Source organism: Ascaphus truei, unplaced genomic scaffold (assembly GCF_040206685.1).
Source record: "Ascaphus truei isolate aAscTru1 unplaced genomic scaffold, aAscTru1.hap1 HAP1_SCAFFOLD_976, whole genome shotgun sequence".
Classification (NCBI taxonomy): domain Eukaryota; kingdom Metazoa; phylum Chordata; class Amphibia; order Anura; family Ascaphidae; genus Ascaphus; species Ascaphus truei.
The window spans coordinates 48,203-61,114 of NW_027457316.1; the positions used below are offsets into that span (position 1 = coordinate 48,203).

Genomic DNA, 12,912 nt, shown 5'->3' on the forward strand with positions numbered 1-12,912 from the left:
CCCCCGCTCCCCTCACACAGCCCCCCTTCTCCCCCAGACAGACCCCCCCTATGCTCCCCACACAGAGCCCCCCTCCTTGCTCCCCACACAGAGCCCCCCTCCTTGCTCCCCAGAGCCCCCTCTGCTCCCCACACAGAGCTCCCCCTCTGCTCCACACACAGAGCCACCCACACACCCCTCCTTGCTCCCCACAGAGTCCTCCTCCAGAGCCCCCCCCCCCCCCCCCCCACTTGCTCCTCACACGGAGCCCCAGTTATTGTTAATTTGAGGGACCTTTGCAAAGCTGAAATTAGGACACGAAAGGTGGGTGGTCCACAGCAGTTGGGGAGTGGGAGGGACCCTGATCTCTCCTCTTCTGTCTCTATGTTCCATCTGCTGCAGTCAGAGACTGTACTAGGGAAAGTCTCTCACAGACAGGGCTGCGGCAGCACAGGGGCAGGGCTGGGGCAGGACAGGGGACTCAAAGACCGGACTGGGGCAACACAGGCAGGGCAGGGGCAGCACAGGAGACAGGTGGGCATCATTTGCACTGTTGCCTCACGGCTTGGGAGTGGTGCATGATCGTCGCGTGAGCGGGGGTCGGGACCAAGCGCCGCCGAGATGTCAGAAAACCTCCGTGTGCGTGCGTGCTCTGTAAGCAGCGCGGAGGTGTGTGGAGCAGGTTAAGGAAACACGCTGCGAGGGACGTGTTCCCCCGATTCCTTACACTAACCACCCACCCCCGAGCAAATGGCTAATATTACTTTTGTGATGGAAAAAAAGCCGTGGCCCCGACATACCCGAGGGTCGAATGCTGAGGTCGTATACCTTGAAAGGGCACTTATTCGGTTCCGATGATAAAGATCAAGAATCTAAGGCTGAGCTACAGCGGTGTCTGTCCGCTGTGACTGCTATGGAGAAGATAAAGCATCTTATGCAGAGTGAGTTGGAACAGGGGTGCGCAAACTTTTTAGTTCGTGCCCCCTTGTCTCCGCTCCCCCCTTCATTACCTGCTCTCGGGCTCCACGCATCACGTGACGAGTTGACATTTGACCCAGATGTGTCATTTGACGCCACGTTGTCACGGCGACGCGTCAGGGAAGAGCCAGATGAGAGCAGGAAAGTGAAGTTGCAGAGGCGTCGCGCCTCTCCCGGCATTTAATTTACATGCCTGGGGGGAAACACGGGGGCTCTTCTACCGCGCACCCCACTTAAAAAATCCCGCGCCCCCCAGTTTGCGCACCGCTAAGTTGGAGGATGTAGATAAGGGGCAGAGAAAATCTGACAAAATGATTGCTGACTGGGAGCAGTACTATGAAATCTCTCAGAAAGAAGGTCACCATCTCACATAAAGAGGTGCACACTCAGCAGTGTGAGTGCACACTCAGCACAGAGGTCTGTAAATTGAAGGATGCTAATGAAAAGATCCTGATTTCGAGACTGTAAAAAAAGAGAGAATACAAGTCTGAAAGAGGAAATTTCAGATGTAACTGACCAGATCAGTGAAAGGAATGAAAAACTTCACCAGTTAGAAAAAATTAACAGGAAAAGTTAGAAGAATGGAGAATTCAGAGGGAATGCTGTGAAGAGATAGCGACTCCCTGGAACAACGCACACAAGCTGAGCACATACTGCAGAGCCAGCTACAACATCTGCGTACACATCTACAGAAGGCTGAGGAGAAGCTACAAACTCTGAGAAACATAAGGCCTAGGACATAGTGAAATCAGCGTCGCTAACGCGGGCTGAGCCGCGCTGAACAGATGCACAAAGCCCCTGCATCTGTAATCAGCGCGGCTATAGTTTCTCCCTCCGCATGCTTGCTGATGCGTGCGGAGGCTGAGAAAATCAGAAGAGACAGGAGAGTTTGAAATGTTGCCGCTTGGGGGAGCGGAGGAGCGGTCACATGACCGCTCCCATCCAATGGGGCTGCAGCCTTTTTTTTCCTACTGTGTCGGTGTTCTGAGATAACAGAGCCACCAGACCAGACAGTGTAGAGGCAGTACAGAGGTTTGTGTGTGTGTGTGTGTGTGTGATGTATGTGTGATGTGTGTGTGAATATATTTATCAAAGTTGCACAATGTTAATAAATAATGTATTCTCACGTCTTTTTTTTAATTTTTAAAATATTATATAATATACACACACACACACACACACACACACACACAGGTTCCCCAGTGACACACAAACACACAGACCACTTCAAAGTGACACACACACATACACTGACAGCTACCAAGTGACACACACACACAGTGATACCCGCCTCCCAAGCGCGCTTGCTGTCTCCTCTGCCAGGACAGCAAAAAGCAGTTAGAGCGAGCGGTAGCAAGCAACAGCGAGCAGCAGCACAAAAGTGTTTACTATGTCCCAGGCCTAAGGCCTCGGCCAGGCTCCCTGCTTGCTCGCTGAGGCTCAGGGAAAGCAGGTGCTTTCCCTGGCCTTGCGGTTGCTTACCGCACGTGCTGTCAGGGGGCGAGCCGGGGGCGGGCACGTCACTGGCCGGTGACGTCACGGATCTGGTTCGCCCTCATTGGGCGAATCGCTCACGTGACCGGCCTGTCACGCCGGCAAGCGAGGGAATTTTAAATTCCCCAAAGACCTACGCTTCCGCACGCTTGCGGAAGCATAGGGGAGCCCCTACTAAAGCCGCTCTAATTGCGGCTGTAGGGGCTCAGTGCTGAGCGGGACCGCGCACTAGCGCGCTTCTGCCAGCAAGCAGGGAACATGGCCGAGGCCTTAGAAGGGTCCAGAAAAGTCTGACGCTTGAGGAGTGGACTGGGGAAGAAATGGACCGGAGAAGCATGGTTCTTTGGGACTGCATTCCATATCCTCTGACGTGATGGGATCCTGTCATTTGGAATGTCATATGTGAGGTCATTTATGACATTATGTATGATGACATCAGCAAAGCATGGGGGGGGAGTTAATGTTGCGTATCATACTTTTGAAAGGGTTGCTTACAAGCTTTAACACACTTTGAAAAACACTGTTAATGTAATATTTATATATTTAAGACTAGACTAACGCATATAGTTTTGTTGGGTTATGGCTTAATCACCCCACAAGCTAGGTTAGATAATTCACTCGCCCCAAGGAACTTATCCAAATGTTTTACTGACCAATAAATACCTAGATACACCAAAAAAGCGGACCTGCACTAGTAACCATCAAACAGTCTTCAAAATCCAGGGGGAGCATGGAGGCGATGAGATGGTGACAACTCACGACGTCTACTACATAACATGTTTTTTATGCTTTTACAAATCGTACACAATATGAGTACAATTCCTTTCTTTTAAACAAAGTTTTTACTATTCAACCTGTACAATGGTTTCTATTTCGGTCTTTCACTGAGCCACCAATTATCTGACTCCCCTACACAAGGGGAACATCGCCACAGTCTTGGACCTGCCTATTTTATATCTACTACACTGTGAGGGAGCACTGTGTGCATACTACACTGTGAGTAGGCCCTCTATATGAGCCAAAACATACATATGATCTACAACTATTACAAGACACCTGCACGTGGATGCCATTTTGTTTCTTCTTTCTCCTGTTCATTTTCTCCCATGCTTCCCCTGCATTTTGAAGACCATTTAATCTTAATAGGGACCAGAGAAGACAGCCGATACCAGATGGTTTGAGCAGGGGTTAACTTAATTATTTCGTTTAATTATTTCACATATTCACTTTCACTGTATGCACGATTTTATTTAAAATATAGGCACAGTCACAGAAGCAACACAATATTATTGTCTTATCACTATTTTCCCCTTGCTTCACCGATTCTATAAACACTTAAATAGGCGCTCTCACGTATTATCACATTGTTGGTTGTTGTTTCTAGTAACCAAAGTCATATAGAACAGTAATTATACAGCTAAATGCTACGGTGGTTAGTGTCGGTGCTTCTCTGGAGGTACAAATAAATTATATAAAGTAGAAATGGTCATACACAGATGTGTTTAAAACCAGAGACATAACATAAAACACAGACAAAGCTCAGTGCACATCAGGAAAAACTTATATACGGTACAGTGCCTAAATATACATGTATAAATAGCTAATAAATAAAATGGTCTTTTAGTTTAACATTTTGGCCAAATTGTTGTAAGCCCTTGAGCCAACTGCACGGCAGTTGTGGGTATTTTGGGGGTGCAATATGAGCTTGTAGGTGTTCTGTATGTTTTATAATTCTTGTTCAGGTAGTCTTAGCAACCTCCTACCTAATTGAAGCTCACTCCCGCCCACATTTAAATGGTTAAAAGCTCACTCCATGGCATCTCCCACTCTCATGGGAACTTGCCTGCTTACAGTGTGATTGTGACAAATCTATTACAGAGTGCTTTTCCTGGTAATGTACAGGTTAATAAAAGCTTCAATCAGACTTAGAACTTTTGCAACTAATATTGACAGATTTATTATAAATCATTCTTCCTGGCAATGCACGGGTTATTAAGAATCTATATTAGTGTTAGGGACCCTTGAAACGTGGTCTGCCGTGCAGTTGGCTCAAGGGCTTACAACAATTTGGCCAAAATGTTAAACTAAAAGACCATTTTATTTATTAGTTATTTATACATGTATATTTAGGCACTGTACCGTATATAAGTTTTTCTGGATGTGCACTGAGCTTTGTCTGTGTTTTATGTTATGTCTCTGGTTTTAAATATATATATTGCCATGCTCAGGTAGCACTCCTCTGTGAAACTTATATGCTTATATATATGTTGTGGGTATTTTGGGGGTTCAATATGAGCTTGTAGGTGTTCTGTATGTTTCATACACAGATGTGAACAGAATCATCAATAATTCAAGGTACTCGGAGAGTATCTCAACATATAAATCAATCATAGTACAATACAAATACTGCAAGAGAAACCATCCATGGCCTAGCACAATAAATGCCTTGGGCAGTTTGAGTTTAGATAGAAGAAAAACAAGTCTTTAAAAAATATATGTTAATTCTTGGTGTACCAGATTATTAAAATATTGAATATATTAAAGCTGCAGTTCAGGCAATATCCTGCATGTGTGTGTTTTTTTTTTTAATAAATCAGTTCTGTAGTAAGAAAAAATACTTTTAGCATTTTCTGTTTTAAAAAAAAACAACAACTTTGAAAGACCAATTTTCTTGTATTCTATTTTAACAACCATTTACTAAGGCACTGCCCCTTCATGTCCTGTCACAAGCCCTGGCACACCCCTTTGTGAGCCCTGCCATCCCTCTTGCACATGTCAGTGCAGGAGTGCTCATGAATATTCATGAGCTTCCACTGAGTGACAGAAACAGAGGAAATACATTCCCCATATTTAAAGATGTCGCCAAACTTTGCCGATCAATAGACAGACAACGAATTGACCGGCAGCTATGCAGTTCTTTAGGTAAGTAGAGATTGCCCACATGAAACTATTGAAGTAAAAAAAAAACTATACATTAAAAAAAAAAAAAAAGAGCCTGAACTGCAGCTTCAATGGTACTATTGTGTTGGTTGGGGCAGCCTAACAAGGAAATGAAAGGTTAAGCCCGCTGGTTGTCCCTACCTGTCAAGAAGGCGGTTCTAAGCTGTAGGCTTATGTGGCCATTTTATTGCAGCCAAAATGGCTGACACTTTCTTTATTATGTCCCCCAATACGATAGGGAAATATACTGTGTATATTTTACCATTGGGATTTGTAAGACTTCATTGTGTGATGGGCTGGTAATCTACTCAGTCCGGCCATCACATAATAGAGGTCCAGCCGGCACATTTTCCATTGCTCAGTTTAAATTTCCCACCCTCCTATGTGAGCTGTCCTAAAGCACTGTTACCTCCCATACATAAGGGAACATCCAGGATGACTGCTGACAGAAAGTGACATCTTCTCCGAAGCTACCACAGCCATCTTGCTTACTGGTAATCCCTGCCCTCACAGGAAGTAAGCCTGTAAGGATACGGGAGCCACGCCGCCGTCTGCGCACTCTCGCCTTACCACAGTCCGTGTCCAGTGCATCCACTCCTTGCAACACATCTCCCGGTACCCGCTACTACCCGCGGTACTGCACGCACCCCGGCCGCAACTTAGTGTGGAGTCTGCTGGCTCCACCTCCGGCTTGCGAACGCACAGTGACGACATCGGCACGCATGTGCAGTGACAACGTCAGAGCGTGGTGCATGACGCGCGCACAACATGCGCCCGCATCAGCGATCCTACTTACACCTGCCTCCTGCAAAGGAATGGCGAATCACGGCAGTCGCAGCTGACACACCTCCGCCCCGCCTCTCTTCCCATTGGTTCCTCTCTCTCATATATGCTCAGCTGTGTCACTGGCACTTTGGCTTAGCATAAACCTATGTTGCTTATTGTTCACTGCTTCCTTGCCTCCGAAGTACTGTCTTGTACTATTGTTCCTAGCTCTCAGTTCCTGACCCTGGCTACATACGATGATCCACACCTCTCCAACACCGACGTTGGCAACGAAAAACTACTACTCTTCTCTCACCAATCCTGACCACGGCTAATAGTACCTGCAACGATCCGTTACTCTCCAAACCCAACCTTTGCAAGTATTACGATTACCCTGACCTCTCCAATCCTGAACCGGCTACCTCAACCAATCTACAATCCAGACGCGCTCACGCGGCTGTGGGTGACGTTCATATCAATCCCCACCTCGGCCTCCCTCAACAAGGCCTCGCGCCTTGTTTGTGGTGCGCACTTCATTGCAAAGCCTCGCTTTGGACCTCATTGCCAACAACTGCCTCTGGCCTTTAAGTAGCAGGCAGTTGCTATCCAACTTTGCTTGTGCATAATACTTGTACCTTATCCCATCTGAGCTCTGCTTTGCCTTTGTTTTGCCTGCCGCATGTCTCTACCTTGGAACTGAATCCGACTACCCCTTGCCTGCTTCGACCTCGAAACTGGACCTAACTACCTCTTGCCTGTCGTCTGCCTCAACCTCTGACTTTTCTACCCCTGCATCCCAGACCTTGGTCGGTGTAATACTTCCTTCCTCTGCCCTGCGGGTCCGTATCCTGTCCTGCAGACAGCAACATTACACGAGCCAAGTTGTATAGCAACTGCCTGCTACATAAAGGCCAGAGGCGGTTGCTGGTAATGAGGTCCAAAGCGAGGCTTACTTCCTGTGAGGGCAAGGATTGACAGGAAGCAAGATGGCCGTGGTAGCTTCAGAGATGATGGCACTTCCCGACCGCAGTCATCCTGGATGTTCGAACAGATCCCTTATACCATAGCACTGACTGGTCCATGTCAGACAAGCTCTTCTGTGACAATGATCATGACTGTATCACGTTACCTGCCTTTTTTATTACTGTGGTATTGCAATGCTACCAGTATATTGGCCAATGCTACTCTAAACAAGAAAATGGTGTATCCCCTGTATGAATCTTCTGGTGTGTGTGGAGATTGTCCTTCCGTGAAAAGCTTTTCCCACACTCACTACATCTGAAAGGTTTCACCCCTGTGTGAATCCTCTGGTGCCTGGAGAGGCGGCTCTGAGCAATGAATTGTTTATGACACACCGAACATGTGTAAGGTTCCTCCCCTGTATGAATCATTTGGTGTATGAGGAGATGGTACTTCTGTGAAAAGCTTTTCCCACACTCACTACATCTGAAAGGTTTCACCCCTGTGTGAATCCTCTGGTGACTAGAGAGGCTACTCTGAGCAATGAATTGTTTATCACACACCAAACATGTGTAAGGTTTCTCCCCTGTATGAATCTTCTGGTGTGTAAGGAGATGGTACTTCTGTGAAAAGCTTTTCCCACACTCTGTACATGTGTAAGGTTTCTCCCCTGTATGAATCATCTGGTGTCTGAGGAGGCTTCCCTTATCACCAAATGGTTTCTCACACTCAGTACATCTGAAAGGTTTAACCACTGTGTGAATCCTCTGGTGACTGGAGAAGCTGCTCGAATAAATGAATTGTTTATCACACACTGGGCATGTGTAAGGTTTCACCCCTGTATGACTCCTCTGGTGTTTGACAAGGTTTTTCTTTTCATTGAATTGTTTCTTACACTCTGTACATGTGAAAGGTTTCTCCCCTGTATGAATTCTCTGGTGTTTGAAAAGGCTTTCCTTTTCACTGAATTGTTTCTTACACTCTGTGCATGTGAAACGTTTCTCCCCTGTATGAATCCTCTGGTGTTTGATAAGGCTTCTGTTTTCACGGAATTGTTTCTCACACTCTGTACATGTGAAAGGTTTCTCCCCTGTATGAATCCTCTCGTGTGTGAGGAGGCTTCTCTTATCACTGAATTGTTTCTCACACTCTGTACATGTGTAAGTTTTCTCCCCTGTGTGAATCTTCTGATGTGAGAGAAGATTGCACTTATGTGAAAAAGGTTTTCCACACACTGTACATGTGAAAGGTTTCTCCCCTGTATGAATCCTCTCATGTGTGAGGAGGTTTCTCTTATCACTGAATTGTTTCTCACACACCGAACATTTGTAAGGTTTCTCCCCTGTATGAATCTTCTGGTGTGTGTGGAGATGGTTCTTCTGTGAAAAGTTTTTCCCACACTCACTACATCTGAAAGGTTTCACCGCTGTGTGAATCCTCTGGTGTGATAGGAGTTTCCACTTATGTGAAAAATGTTTTCCACAGTCTATACAGGTAAACGGTTGCTTGCTAGTGTGGACACAAAGGTGTGTGATCAAATCCATATTCAGTGAGAAGCTTTCTCCACACTTACAACAAAGGAAAAGCGGAGCACTGCAGCTCCTTCTTGAATCACTCTCGTATCTGTTGCTTGACCCATTCTTGGAGTCAGTCTGTGCTGTGAGCTGTGCAAGGCCTAAAAATTCATCATTTTGTGGCACTGGTTCTTTGCATGTGTCCAACATATGGTAGGAATCATTGGTTTTCAGCACTTCAGGGCTGCAGGAAGTGAAGCAGCTGGTGGACATGCAAGAGCTCCAGTTCTGCTCCTCGTTCAGGCAGTGCTCTAACAAAAGTCAACAAAAAAGACAGAGCTCAAAATGTTTTCAATCTCTAAAGCAAATGAATAAAAAATACTTTGCAGAATTTACTTGTTCGCTACTTAATTAACAAAATGTCCTGGTTACTCTATACCCATTGCTCTAAAATAGTGGCCCCGAATATCCAAAATCCCCAATGACTTTGGTGGTGTTCCCCAAAGACCTGCTATACGTTTCTGGCAGTTCACAACGTGAATTAATTTTGATAGACATATATGTATTCATTCCTGTATTGATTATGTGTACATTTACATCCTCCAAATCATAATTAACATCGAACTTGTCCATGAGAAATAAAGTTAAGGAAATGGTGGTCCATCATACAAGTGAGTTAATGCTATCAAGTGTGTCTTTTACTGTAAATTGTGTAACATTGTGTGTTTGCCGCCTCCTGTGAATAAATTTACAATTTATTTCATTAACTAGTTTTGCTCAGTGATATGATCCCGGTATAAAGGTGTAATTGCCTGGACTCCTGTGACAGACATGAGATGTGTCAGCATTGTACACCTGCAACGACCATTCCAGGGGGATCGAAGCCATTAAATATTGGCTGGATACTGATTCAACCATCCCATTCATACACAAAAAAAAATTTTTTTAGACAGTATTAGTTTCATTTTGACAATTATTTTCTGTTTAAAATAAATCATCACTTACAGGTCTGTGGAACGGCCATGGGCACGAGGTTCACCCCTAGCTATGCCAATCTCTTTATGGGAAGAGCTATGCGTATGGCAACATGTGGGGCTCGGCCGGGCCTTGTGTACTATTGCCGTTTCATTGATGATATTATTTGGGAGGGTGAGGAGGTGGTCCTTTCCAACATTTTAAGTTCTTTTGACACTAATAATTTAGGATTCAAATTTATTTTTGTGATTAATGCCACATCTATAGTATTTTTAGATCTTGTTTTAGCTACAGATTCAGACAATGATATCATTACTACTATTCATTTCAAAACGGTATCAGTTAACAACTATGTGCATGCCTCCAGTAATCACCACGAACAGTGGCTCAAAAATGTCCCGCCAAGAAAGTTCTATCGACCTAAAAAAAACTGTTCTTGAGAAAGTGACTTCTTGTGTCAAAGACTGGAGTGACAAATTAATTACAAAAGGGTATGAATTAAAACTCATTACAGACTTTCAATAAGATTTGGGATTTAGATAGGTCCTCTATACTCACAAAGTCTAAATTAAATAGAAAATCACACTTTGGATATGGTGAACCTTGGAATGCGGTGGACACTAGTTCCGCGGTTCCTAGGTTCGTAACCACTTACAATCAATCTTCCAGGTCTATTTGAAACATCTTGAATAACCATTGGAACATTTTAGCTCCACATTCCCCCTACCAGGACCGGACCTAGGGTTCACTCTGCGTCCTGTGTCGCAACGGAGGGCACCCATGTTCACACTCCACGCCGGTGCCACATTACCTGGGGCACACGAGGGGTTAATGCTATCAGCAATTATTCCACATCTGCGGTGCACTCCGCCCCTGCTTAGCAGTGGACATAATATGTCTAATTATTCATGACTCATTGCCTGCAGCCTTCCCATTGGCTCCCTGCTCCTTATATGCTCAGAAAGCCCCTAGGCAAATTGGCTTCTGTTTATGTTTTAAGTGCTTGCCTCGAGCATCCTGCTGCCCTGCTGTTGCATTCTGCCTTGATCTCTATTACCTTTGACCTCAGGTTGTACCCGGACCGCTGCATTCTTTGACCCCTGACCTCGGCTTGTATTTGGACTCCCACCTTTTCTACTCCTGGACCCCGGCTACGCACAACGAGCATCAGACATCCAATCCCAGACAGAAAGACAGACAGACAGACAGACAGACAGATATAAACAAAACAAAAAGAAGCGCAGGCCTCATAGCACGTAACTGGATATAAAAATGGGTATATTTAATAAAAAGAAGCAGTCCCTAGGACACATACATACATATACACACACACACACACACACACTAGCTGGTATACCCGGCGTTGCCCGGGCGTGGAAGGGCAGAGGGCATGGAGTGGAAGGGCGGGGGGGGGGAGGGTCGTGGAAGGGCGGGGGGGCGCCAAGGGGCGTGGAAGGGCGGGGAGGGCAAAGGGCAGGGGGGCAAAGGGCAGGGAGGGGCAGGCGGTTAAAGGGCAGGGCGGGGCAGGCAGTTAAAGGGCAGGGCGGGGCAAAGGGCAGGGCGGGGCAAAGGGCAGGGCGGGGCAAAGGGCAGGGCGGGGCAAAGGGCAGGGCGGGGCAAAGGGCAGGGCGGGGCAAAGGGCAGGGCGGGGCAAAGGGCAGGGCGGGGCAAAGGGCAGGGCAAAGGGCAGGGCGGGGCAAATGGCAGGGCGGGGCAAAGGGCAGGGCAAAGGGCAGGGCGGGGCAAAGGGCAGGGCAAGGCGGGGCAAAGGGCAGAGCGGGGCAAAGGGCAGGGCGGGGCGCAGGGCAGGGCAAAGGGGCAAAGGGCAGGGCGGCAAAGGGCAGGGCGGCAAAGGGCAGGGCGGCAAAGGGCAGGGCGGCAAAGGGCAGGGCGGGGCGGCAAAGGGCAGGGCGGGGCGGCAAAGGGCAGGGCGGGGCGGCAAAGGGCAGGGCGGGGCGGCAAAGGGCAGGGCGGGGCGGCAAAGGGCAGGGCGGCGCGGGTCGGCAAAGGGCAGGGCGGCAAAGGGCAGGGAGGGTGGGGGGCAAAGGGCAGGGAGGGTGGGGGGCAAAGGGCAGGGAGGGTGGGGGGCAAAGGGCAGGGAGGGTGGGGGGCAAAGGGCAGGGAGGGTGGGGGGCAAAGGGCAGGGAGGGTGGGGGGCAAAGGGCAGGGAGGCAAAGGGCAGGGAGGGTGGGGGGCAAAGGGCAGGGAGGGTGGGGGGCAAAGGGCAGGGAGGGTGGGGGGCAAAGGGCAGGGAGGGTGGGGGGCAAAGGGCAGGGAGGGTGGGGGGCAAAGGGCAGGGAGGGTGGGGGGCAAAGGGCAGGGAGGGTGGGGGGCAAAGGGCAGGGAGGGTGGGGGGCAAAGGGCAGGGAGGGTGGGGGGCAAAGGGCAGGGAGGGGGGGGCAAAGGGCAGGGAGGGGGGGGGCAAAGGGCAGGGAGGGGGGGGCAAAGGGCATGGAGGGGGGGGCAAAGGGCAGGGAGGGGGGGCAAAGGGCAGGGAGGGGGGCAAAGGGCAGGGAGGGGGGGCAAAGGGCAGGGAGGGGGGGCAAAGGGCAGGGAGGGGGGGCAAAGGGCAGGGAGGGGGGCAAAGGGCAGGGAGGGGGGCAAAGGGCAGGGAGGGGGGGGCAAAGGGCAGGGAGGGGTGGCAAAGGGCAGGGAGGGGTGGCAAAGGGCAGGGAGGCAAAGGGCAGGGAGGGGCAAAGGGCAGGGAGGGGCAAAGGGCAGGGAGGGGCAAAGGGCAGGGAGGGGCAAAGGGCAGGGAGGGGAAAAGGGCAGGGAGGGGCGGGGGGGGCTAAGGACAGGGAGGGGCAAGAGGGCAGGGAGGGGGCAGGGAGGGAGGGAGGGAGGCAAGAGGGGAGGGAGGGGGCAAGAGGGCAAAGGGCAGGGGGGCAAAGGGCAGGGGGCAAAGGGCAGGGGGGCAAAGGGCAGGGGGGCAAAGGGCAGGGGGGCAAAGGGCAGGGGGCAAAGGGCAGGGGGAGGGAGGGCAGGGGGCAAGGGCAGGGGGAGGGAGGGCAGGGGGCAAAGGGCATTGGGATGGAGGGCAGGGGGGGGCAAAGGGCATGGGAGGGAGGGCAGGGGGGGCAAAGGGCAGGGGAGGGAGGGCAGGGGGGGGCAAAGGGCAGGGGAGGGAGGGCAGGGGGGGCAAAGGGCAGGGGAGGGAGGGCAGGGGGGGCAAAGGGCAGGGGAGGGAGGGCAGGGGGGGCAAAGGGCAGGGGGAGGGAGGGCAGGGGGGGCAAAGGGCAGGGGAGGGCAGGGGGGGCAAAGGGCAGGGGGAGGGAGGGCAGGGGGGGCAAAGGGCAGGGGGGGCAAA

The 12,912-nt window shown here is 49.7% G+C and overlaps 2 protein-coding genes across 2 annotated transcripts in view; both read right to left on the bottom strand.

Moving 5' to 3' along the window:
* LOC142486758 (uncharacterized) overlaps positions 1-12,912 on the bottom strand; it is a 61,997-nt gene that overhangs the window by 34,305 nt on the left and 14,780 nt on the right. The gene's annotated exons all lie outside the window — the stretch shown is intronic.
* The window catches only part of LOC142486762 (uncharacterized), a 42,208-nt gene that overhangs the window by 14,517 nt on the left and 14,779 nt on the right, over positions 1-12,912 (bottom strand). Inside the window, exons 5-6 of the mRNA XM_075585222.1 lie at positions 7,512-8,941; position 2,747 (exon numbers count right to left, since the gene is read on the bottom strand). Coding sequence (XP_075441337.1) covers position 2,747; positions 7,512-8,941 — 1,431 coding nt within the window. The remainder of the gene's footprint in view (positions 1-2,746; positions 2,748-7,511; positions 8,942-12,912) is intronic.